At 46.8% G+C, this 10,964-nt stretch overlaps 1 protein-coding gene across 1 annotated transcript; it reads left to right on the forward strand.

Moving 5' to 3' along the window:
• Window positions 1-288: 288 nt before the first annotated feature.
• On the forward strand, window positions 289-8,262 carry LOC144173980 (phospholipid-transporting ATPase ABCA3-like). Its single transcript, XM_077702372.1, has 4 exons — window positions 289-773; window positions 3,793-3,966; window positions 4,957-5,099; window positions 7,194-8,262. The coding sequence occupies exons 1-4, from the start codon at window positions 577-579 to the stop codon at window positions 7,454-7,456; spliced, it is 777 nt and encodes a 258-aa protein (XP_077558498.1). The 5' UTR covers window positions 289-576; the 3' UTR covers window positions 7,457-8,262.
• The last annotated feature ends 2,702 nt before the right edge of the window (window positions 8,263-10,964 follow it).

Here is a 10,964-nt window from a genome sequence, read left to right on the forward strand (position 1 = left end):
TTCATTTCTGGCTGGATTGATATTTACTTCCAGCTAGCATTTGTCAGTCCAGCTAGAAGGAAAAAAAACCCCGCAGGCTGGAAATAATCGTCTCTAGCTAGACTAAGGATTTTTTAGTTATAAACTGCCGATTCCAGCTAGAATCTAGCAGTCTAGTCAGAAATGAAGCCGAAAATTTTCTTGCTAGAAATGCTCTTTCCTTTTTCAAAGGGGGGGAACAGATCGTGCTAAAACGTAACATTAATCTACTATGCGTAGTTCTTCTATGAGCTGAACTAAAGCCTGGCCGCCTTGGCACTTATCAAAGGTTTTGAAATCTGCATGCGTGTCTCAGTTCCGAGTGAGCAGCGGGAAGGAAAGTGCTACACTCGCTTACAGAAGACCCGCTTAGTGCTCAGTTCACTAGTGCCAGCGTCAGAACTGCGCGGGTCCAAATATCCAGGGTCAGAATTTTCAGATATGCACAGGACACCAAGCCTATTACTAAGATTTGTGATCAGAGGCTTCAGTTTAGTATAGAAGACAATGAATTTGCGGGACGTTGGCCACATCATGAAGGGCGTATGACCCCCTGTTATGGTGCAGTACCAGGCCCGGATTGGCTACTGCCCTCAGACTGACGTGGCCCTGGATTTCCTGACGGGCCGCGAGATGCTGGCGCTCTTCGGTCGGCTGCGGGGTATCAGCGAGAAAGACCTCGCTGATGTCATCGGCCGGACGCTGGAGTTTGTTGAAATGGCCAAATACGCTGACGTCACCGTCGGAAAATACAGGTACTGCACCGAGCTGCTCCTCGGAAGCTTTGTACATTTTGTGCCGAACTTAGCCCACGCCAGCTTTTATACCAATAAATATGGTTCCTATGATGATCGTGAACTGAAGCCGAGAAGGCTCTAACTTTGCATAATCATTTGATAAAAAGGTGCTATTGTTGACAGTCTCGCCGAACGTTCAATATGCTTGGAAACATTCGTTTTTTTTACAGCAATGATGTCTATGTCTACTATCTAGCAGACCGTCTACGAGGACAGATCGAGCGCGTTCCAACAATTTTCAACATAAACATTCATAGAAAAGTATCAGAGCCCTTAACGCTGTGGTGTGATGTGCTATGTTGGGGTTTAGCTACCGTGTTTGCACGATTATAACGGGCACCTTTTTTTCGCTAGAAGTAGACTTAATAATTCCGTGCGTGGTACAGTCCGGCTCAAAACCGAAATAGGCTTTAAATATTCTCTGATTTAGTTTTAATGCCCTCATTAACTGGATATGCAATTTTATGAATCCCAAGAAACTTTTAGTAGTACAATTACAAACGTGAAATAAAATGTCTTCTGCCAGATACGTTGTGTCATCTCCGTTATATCAGCGCGTTAAGATCGACTTCAAATTATTCTTTGAAATTTTCATAAGCAAACTAACGTGCGCTTTACAATGGCGGGCGCGCGTTAGAATGGAGCAGATACGGTTTATTGTGAATTTGCTGCATCGAATTGTGCGGACAGTGTCCCGGTGTCTACGTCGCGGAGGGCGCACACGATTGATTTGTAGCTACCATGACGTTTTATTATAGCGCGGCTACGCGAATCACGGCGCAGGTTTTAGTGCGCTTCTCAAGTGGCCGCTGAAGAGCGCGCAGCAGCATTGCGCAATGTCAGTAGGGGAGGGAGGGGGGTAAAGCCGGGCGTGACGGGGCGTATACGCCACTCGGGTAAGAGACGGCGGAGTAGAGATGTGTAAAAAGTGGGGCTGTAACCATACTCCCTCGTTAGATTTCCATGCTGCACTGTGCAATATACAATGTGGGAAATCCAGTTTAAAAAAACAAAGCTTACACAGATGGTTAAGGTCGGCTACACCTTTGAACAAAAGTACATTGCTAGAAAGACGTTTCTTTAGGGCAATATCAACCGCCTTTTATCAAAATATAAATGCCCAAGGATCGTTTTCTTCTTTTATAACCAACTTTTCCAAACGCTTCGCTCGTGACTGACGATCTGCTGATTCTAGGCATAAACCACTTCGCTGTATACTATCTGCTGTACCCACCATGCCAAGGGAATATGCAGCGAGCACTGGCGGCGGGGTTATTACCATGCTCTCTGTCAGGCTACGACTCGAACGTTTTCGCAGTTCCCGCGCAGCACCACGCCTATACAGTTCAATGGGCAGCTACTCACAGGTGTCTCACATCAGCGCAGCGAACTGAACTGCGCCATTAGGGCGGTGCTAGCTGTTCCGCATGCCCAACCACGTTCGATTTGAGAAAGGTAAAGCAGCCGCTGCTCCCACGCTCTTCCAGGTTTGACGTTTGAAGTACACTGTACCCTGGCATGTATTAACAGCTTTTCCTGCAAAAAAAAAAGGAAATTCTAGGGCACCAGCAGCTCTTATGAGTTGGGAGTGCGAAAGCGTTAGCGTCTCATTAGGCATCGCACGGAGCTCCTTACAGGTGTCGTGTTAACGTCGCAGCCAATTAAAATTGGTGAATCGGGAGTGACTTTCCGACGGTAGCTGCAGTCGTCACTTGCCAATCCATCTGAGTGGGTATGTTGCTATTCCTATATTCTGACTTTCCGTGTTGACCCCAAACTTAACGTTGACCCAACGATGAGCTGAAAGCAACGTCAAATTCATTGCCCGTAGAGCTGCACGTAACGGTTGTTAACATTTTCTAAGTCGAATGCCAGTGGGTCCACCGTTAGTAAGCTACAGCCATGGAGCAGTAGTTTTTTCGGGGATGAGTTCTAATAGACTCGCGTATCGTATTACCTGGGTTCGTTTACAATGTAGTCCCAAGTTCGCGTAATTTATTTCAACTCAAAAACTTTCTTTTCCTAGTCTCTCAGCGCCGTCTGCCGTTTTAGGACCATTTCACTGTTACAGACGCCGACGCCGGGCGGCTGTGGCCTTTGCGCTCAATGGGCCACTCGCGTAAAACTGTTTTGGACGAGTTGTCTCACGCGTCTCTTGGCCTTCCGATACACGCAGTAATGTATACAGGGTCTGGAGTATAAACCATTCGGACCATACAAGGTATGGTCCGAATGAACCAGTTGGTTCATCCGGACCATACAAAACAGCGCAAAACCACGAGGACTACGAGTAAAGGAAGCACAGATGAGTGCTGTGTATGCTTCCTTTACTCTTAGTCCTCGTGTTTTTGCGCGGTTTTGTATGTTCAGAATGTATACAGGTTCGTGATACAAGTTCCGGCAAACGTGTTTTGTAGCGAGAGCTACAATGGCCGTATTCTCGCCGTTTCGCTGTGGCCGCTGGTCAAACCACGAGCTGAGCGGTTGCTTAGCAGCCGCCGCAGCTGGCAGCGCCGCTCGCCGCGCCACCTGCCATGACATCAGAGGAGGAGCCGGTGAAACCGCGTTGCACCAACAGATGAGTAGCTAGCGTTGCATCGTATGTATAGAAGATGCGGCTCGGTGGGATTCGTCGTCAGATATGGAAAGTGAGTCGGAGAGACTGAAAGAAGCCAGGCTTCGTCGTCGGAACGAAACCAAGAGGAGGCAGTGAGCCGAGGAGACGGAGAAAGAACGAGCCGCACGCCTCGAGAAGCATCGTAACCGTACAGGAAACCAAGCTAAACAATAACATTAACCGTACCTCTCGCTACGCACACCCAGGCATGACTTAGTTAAGCCACAGCCAATTTTTTTAGACTGGTAAACAACCAATGACCTCGAGCATAGGCCCCTTGTCACGAAGTCCGTTACAGCGACCTCACGTGCACACGTTGAACGAAGCCAACCGGGCCCCTAACGGACTGTTTGATTCCAGCGGAGGCACCCGTCGCAAGCTGTCACTGGCCGTGGCGTTCATGGGCAGCCCCAGGGTGGTGCTCCTGGACGAGCCGACGGCAGCCGTCGACCCGTCGGCACGGAGGCACATTTGGAGTATCCTTCTCGCTGCCAAGCGCCACCTCGATCTCGCCATCTTGCTCTCTTCGCACTGGTAATTCACTCTAAAAAAAAGAGGTTGTGGCATTCACTAACGGAACACTGACAAGTTACTTGTCCCAGCATACACTAAGTACTTAGTAACTGGAGGTAGTAAATGCAGCACTAGTCAGGGTTTCTTAATGAAGCAGGCAGTAAGCACCACTACCTTCACTACTAAAGTCCGAGCGATAAACCCTTCTGAGCTACATGCGTTTACTAACTGGCCATGCATAACATAGTCATAAGCCCGACCTTACTCTAGTGTACACTACTTCCTACACCCCGTTAATTTCTTAACCATGTAGTTGCTCGTGGCAGAGTCTACCTCCCGTACCGCGGGGTAGAAAGGCTCGTAAGGAGTTAGTACACACGGCCGTTACTACCCTCTTACGACCTTTTTAGCACGAAAGTGTTTTATTCCCGGACACAGAAACATTTGAGTGACGTCATATCCGTCACGAAAGTGACGCCAGTTCAATGAAGCAAGCGGCCTGTAAAGGGTGCACCTTTGCACACAGAGTCTTCTTGCGGGGAAGCAACGACTAAAGTGTACGTTATACTTATGGTTGTTTGTTTTTGGGTTTTATATTTTAACACGAAAGTGTTTTATGCCGGCATACACCAAGATCTCACTGACGTCATATCCGTCACGGAAATGACGCCAGTTAACCTTTGCCGAAGCGACCCGCCAGCAGTACGTCGCTCACCAAGCACACCCACAAGAGAGCCGCCGGCCTGGAAATCATGCTCGGCTTCAGATTTCGCTGCATACTTCACTTTTGTGTTTTACCGATTCCTATGACAGAGGAATCAACCACAGTTTTTTTTATTAAGAGTGATTAAGCAATCTGCGCTGTGATCTAAAATTACCCGTGAGGGCTGTATGCGGCTCTAGGGGTGCTTACCTCAAAATGATACCGCACCTTGCCATATATGCGGCCTTTGCTACAGATCGATAAAACAAGAACATGGATGACACGTTAAGACACTCCTTGGTATGCAGCATGCGGGAGTGCGAGACCCTGTGTTCCCGGGTGGCCATTCTGCGCGAGGGTCGCTTCGCCTGCCTCGGTTCCACTTTGGAGCTCAAGAGAAACGTCGGCCGAGGAGCCTTGGTGCTCGTGCGCTGCGCCTCGACTGACGAAGGTATATAACCTCACTGGCGAAGGGCGTAGCACAGCGCTTGGTTGCGAAAGTGTAACACTGCAGGCTTTGAGGCAACCTACTACCGGTAGATACAGTCGCAATTTTCTTGGCGCCTTTTGGGCCCAATCGGGCTACGTAGGAACAAATGTTTACAGAGTGACGAGTCATCGCATATGCTAGTGAAGTCACGAACTATTTTTGCTGTGCAAAGCAGTGATGGGGAGCTATCAGTCAAAAGTTGGCCCAGGAATGTAACCCTTTCACATGGGCGGTCATGGTATGCGCAGATTCGGCTATGGAATACCTAGTCATTTTAAGGTGTACCTTAAAGGGACCCTGCAACACTTCTTTCAACTTTTTTTTTTAATCTTAAATGCTCGCATAACGTAGTCACCCAACACACCCAGTACTTATATTAAGGGGTCGCAAAGTACCTCCGTCAAAAATTACTCCTCTATGCCCATCAGATAACTTGGAAAATTGCTCAAAAGACTCTTCTCTCTTTCCCGGTCTTGACGTTCTTCGGCGGCTCGAATTACGTAACTAAAGCCATGTAGCGGCTGGTTTTCCTTCAGTTGCAGCAATGAACGCTTTTCGTTGGAAACTTTTTTAAAAAGCCGCAAAAACAAAGCAGAAACGGAAGGCGCTTCTGCTGTGACGAGCAAATCATCTATTCCTCTCTGTATAATGTACTTATCTTCTTGTATTTTGTGTACGCTTGTTTTTATCATTCATCTATCACGCTTACGTGTGTTTTCCACTTAATTTTTGTGCCTCTCCTGCTTGGTCTTTTTCAAGACCGCAGTATATTGTAAATAAAATCACGCAGTGCCGCTCCGTGCTGGCGATAACTATAGCTTTCGCAGTGGTTCCAGACGCGAACAAAAGAGTGAAAGCGCTTATCGAAAGTGTTGCAGGGTCCCTTTAAGGTATGTGGTTACGAGTAGATAGCTAAGCGTCGCCATTCGCTTATAAAAAAAGGAAGAAATGATAGGAGCGACTTGGCACAACTGCGTTTCACTGATTGCCTGGAGGAATATGATGTGGTAGCGCTTGGACCCTGTGGCCATTCCACTTTTGGAATAAGGATCAAGGCGAGGACGAAGGGTGTGCAGCGATGCGTCCTTAAGAAGCTGAACAAGTCAGATGAAGCCGCACAGGAACAGGTACAGAGGCAGGTACAGTTAGGGGGCCGCCGAAATTACCGGCTGAGTGGTTTGCGCGGAATTTTAGACATTACTCGCGGCGACTTATATAGACCACCAGTTTTGCGTACAGACAACAAATCATATTTATTTGTGTCAAAATAGTGCTGATTCCTCGTCGGGATTTCTGCAAGAAGGGCATGAAAAACAAACACAAAATAAAATTATTTGCAAAGTATGCATAATTTTGAATTCGCCTGACATGGTTGCTTTCCAAGTAATAAGAATACTTTGGCTCGCAATTTTGGGTTTTTCAATAATGTAAGCAGTACCTGGAAATGATTACAGGGCAAGAAGTGTCAGACAACACAACAATTTGAAACAATCGACTTTTGCAAAAATGACTTCACTTATGGAATATTAGCGTTGAGAACGTTACCCACCTCTGTGGCTCAGTGGCTAAGGCTCTAGGCTGCTGAGCCCAAGATCGCGGGTTCGATTCCCGGCCGCGGTGGCTGCTTTTCAGATGGAGGCGAAAAGCGGAAACGCCCGTGTGTTCGAATTTTCGGCGCACGTTAAAGATCCCCAGGTGGTCAAAATTAGTCTGGAGCCCTCCACTACGGCACGCCTTATAGCCCAGGTGTAGCTTGGGTGCGCTAAATCCCCAATCAATCAATCAATCAATCAACCAATCAATCAATCAATTAACCAATCAATCAATCAATCAATCAATCAATCAATCAATCAATCAATCAATCAATCAATCAATCGATCAATCTATCAATCGATCAATCAATCGACCAATCGATCAGACAGTCAGTCAGGGTTCAGAACGTCCTCAACGTAAGATGTAAATTTATTCAAAGAATGCAGCGGCACTTGGTTTTCCTCTTATAGGAGCGGTTTTGTACGCGTGCTGCATCGTCAGATAAACACGCCCCGCGCGCAGCTCCTCTGTCGAGCTGCCTGCAGGCCCACTTCCCGGGTAGCGAGCTCCGTCGCCGGCACCAGGGTGGCGCCCTTCTGCGCTTCTTCGTTCCGGCGCAGCCCTGGAGCCAGCTGTTCGCCGGCATGGAAGAGCTGCGCGAGCAGGGCCTTTTCTCCGAGTACATGGTCAGCGACGTGAGCCTCGGCGAGGTGTTCCTGCACTTCGCCCGCAGCCCCAGAGGTGTTGCCAAGACGCCTCCTCCCCTAGCGCCCAAGAAAGTCTAGCGCGCAATTCAAGCATGTTGGTGGAGGAACTACAGATTATACACGCTGTATATGATCACACGATATATTGCTACTAATATAGATATGTTTATTTTTTGCAGAATCAATAATTGCAAAAATCAAACTATAAAGGAAGCCTGAGTAGAAAACCAGTTAACAAATAAACCACTATATGCATTCACCCTAGCTGTCACGTCGCCATATATCTTCTCTTCGCAGTACTACAGACTCGAAGCGGTGAATAGATTAGGAAGATGCGGGGGATGCAACCGAGATGAATGCACGCTGGTTGTCACATCACTCGGTGCCATCGCGCCTACAGCAACGCCGAGACCGCATCTTGGTGCGTTCCGTTGTTTATCCTCTCTTCGCAGTATGTACTCAGAGAGTAGAATTATTGGAAAGGTGCAGGAAGACCGCGGAAATCAAAACACACCTCTCGGGTTATTTTGAATTTTGACATCACTATGCGTTACATCGGGCTGTAAGAGAAGATAAAAAACTGAACAGCACCAAGATGTGGTCTCGCGTTTACTGCAGGCGCAATGTCACTGAGTGATGTGACAACCAGCGTGGATTGCAGCGTGTATACGGAAATTGGCATACACTACACTAATACATACTATAATAGAGTACGCTTCAGCCATATGGAATCCTCGTCAAGCATACCTAATTAATGATTTAGGCGCCCTGCAAAACCGTGCTGCATGCTTCATCTATTCGGATTCTTCACTGCACACCAGTGTAACAGCACTAAAAAATCACGCTGAGCTTGAAGCTTTATTGCATCGTCTTTGTGTATCTCGTTTAACGCTATTTCACAAGCTTTACTGTCACGTGTACCTTATAATGACTTTATGCGTGAACCTTCAGCCATCTTTCCTCGTCATGTTCATCCGCGCAAAGTCAAACGCATCACGTGTCGTTCCCTCGCATTTGCTCAACCATTCATACTTCGAACCACAATAGAATGGAATGATCCCTCACATTTGCTCAATCATTCATACCTCGAACCACAATAGAATGTTGCAAAAAAGAAACCAGCGGCAAGAACACGCAGGACAAGAGAAGGAGGGACACAAACACAACGCTGGACTACCAACTGATTTAATCGGGAAAAAACGATACACTTATATGCAAAACCACGCGCACGCGCACACCTTGCAAGCATGAAGAAACAAGCGCAAGAGCCAACAGGACGTTCTGCGTGTGTTCTTTACCGCAAAGACACACAAGCCTGGGTTTCTGTTCAGAACGATTGTTACAGAAGACGGATCTTGGCAAAAAGTGGTGTCCAACTATTTGAAGAAATCGCTAGAGGGTCTTGTGCCTACAGATCCGTTTCTTGTGCGAAGTTCTTTGACTTTGGTTGAGTGTCTTCGGGGGGACTTTCCCAGTGCGAATGCTGCTTTCTCGGTAGACATTACGGACTTGTTTTACTCAGTCCCTCATGATGAACTTTTTAAGGCTGTGCGGGATCTAATTGAAGAAACGGGTGCAATTTCCTTTCAGAATAAGTCTGGAATCGCGGTGGATTCTTTCCTTCAACTTTTGAAAGTGTACCTGAATTCCACGATCGTTCAACATAATGATGGGTTTTTGTTCAACGGCGTGGCATATGAATTGGATCCTGCGTCGCGCCCGTGCTGTGTGACATATTTCTAGCCCAGTTTGACACAGTGCTACACAGCTCAATCCAAGACTCCCGCATTTTCAGGGTTAAGATATGTTGATGATTATTTAGTCTTCTTGCAGATAACAGATACGGACGAGCTCACTTGTGTAGCGGACCAGATTATAAACCTGTTTACTGCCTGTTCCCAGAACTCGGTTTTTACGCATGAAGTGCCATCTGGCAAAACCATCAGGTTTTTCGATTTAGAAATTAACTTCATGCCCGACCGGCATGTGTGTTGGAAGTATTGTCCAAGGTCTAAGAAGACAATTTGGCCGTACTGTTCGGCACACTCAAAGTTGGTAAAGCGAGGGATTGCTAACCTGTGTTTTCTGAACGCCCTGAACAAAAGTTGCCCGCATGTCATGCAGGGGAGCCTTGAAGAACAAGTAAAACGCCTGAAAGCGTCTGGTTTTCCCTCTCATATGTTACTGGCGGTTGGGGAATCTTTGAGTAGGAAATTAAACAAGCCTCCTGGAAAGTCTTGCTGCCCAGAGAAGAACGCGAGAAAAAAGGTGGAAGTGATTCCCTACTTCCACAGGACATCGCATGGACTGAAAAAAGTAGCGCAAAGATTTGGTGTCACCATGGTATTTTCAGCACCACGAAAACTTTCTGGGCTGTGTGCCCAAATTACAGGGGGCCATCTGAAAGGCGACCCTTGCAAGACTAACCACCAAACAAAGTTTACGTCGTGCGCGGTGGGTGTTGTTTACTCCGTCCCACTGGCCTGCGGAAAAATATATATTGGACAAACGGGCGGGTGCATTAATGAAAGATTGAGGCAGCACCGAGCAACTTTGAGTTCGGGCACGGGTAGCAGTTTAGCTTTACATACAAAAAGCTGCCAGGATTGTGTTCCGAAATTTCACCATGCCGTAACTGTGGGGAGGGGCAAATCAAGACGTGAGCGTGAGTTACTTGAGGCGTTTTTTATAAGAAAAAACAAGAAGACATGTGTCAGCGTTCCTTCGGTGGTTTTAACAGATAAAGAATTTCACTTCCTAGCTGTATAAAGTTGTTTCTTCATGCTGTCAAGGTGTGCGCGTGCGCGTGGTTTTGCATATAAGTGTATCGTTTTTTCCCGATTAAATCAGTTGGTAGTCCAGCGTTGTGTTTGTGTCCCTCCTTCTCTTGTCCTGTGTGTTCTTGCCGCTGGTTTCTTTTTTTGCAACATTATGAACCAACAAGCCCAGCATTTCACTCTCTTCACAATAGAATGGAATGAAATGGAATGGAATGGAAACGTCCTGAAATTTACAGCTGTACTACACAAAAACATGCAGACTTAATACCATTTCACTTCCTCACTTGTAACTTTATCTTTGACTTTTATTTTTATAGTTTTTTTTTCTTTCTTTTCTTTCCACCTGTAGTAAACGTCTTTGTGACGTCGTTAATTTGGACATGGTGTTCTGACAACTATTTTGTATATTCGCGTGTGTGCTTTTTACGTGGCACACTGTAATTTATTTTATTCCCATTTTGTTTTTGTGTTTCATTTACATTAGTGCACTGAACTGTGTTTCACCATTGCGATATGTAATGCCTATGTAATACGTTCCCCCGGAAGGTCTTCAGGTTATTGTGAAAAAACCATCTACCTGTAACGCCATCCTCTGGCTCATACCAACTTGTGCAGGATTGCCCAAGAATTAAAAAACTGTGGTTGATTCCTCTGTCATAGGAATCGGTAAAACACGAAAGTGAAATGCGCACCAACATCTGCAGCTGAGCATGATTTACTGGTCGGCGGCTGTCTTGTGAGTGTGCTTGGGTGAGCGACGTCCTGCTGGCGGGTCGCTTAGGCAAAGTTGTACTGGCGCCATTTCC

Source organism: Haemaphysalis longicornis, unplaced genomic scaffold, assembly GCF_048455015.1.
Source record: "Haemaphysalis longicornis isolate Haplotype H1 unplaced genomic scaffold, Haemaphysalis longicornis Haplotype H1 scaffold_3, whole genome shotgun sequence".
NCBI classification, from domain to species: Eukaryota; Metazoa; Arthropoda; class Arachnida; order Ixodida; family Ixodidae; genus Haemaphysalis; species Haemaphysalis longicornis.

Bases quoted from the DNA above. Each gene is read 5' to 3' on its own strand.
- LOC144173980 (XM_077702372.1), top strand. From the start codon at position 577: ATGGTGCAGTACCAGGCCCGGATTGGCTACTGCCCTCAGACTGACGTG. The intron at 3,967-4,956 runs GTAATTCACTCT...CTTGGTATGCAG, and splicing joins ATCTTGCTCTCTTCGCACTG to CATGCGGGAGTGCGAGACCC. The intron at 5,100-7,193 runs GTATATAACCTC...CCCCGCGCGCAG, and splicing joins CTGCGCCTCGACTGACGAAG to CTCCTCTGTCGAGCTGCCTG.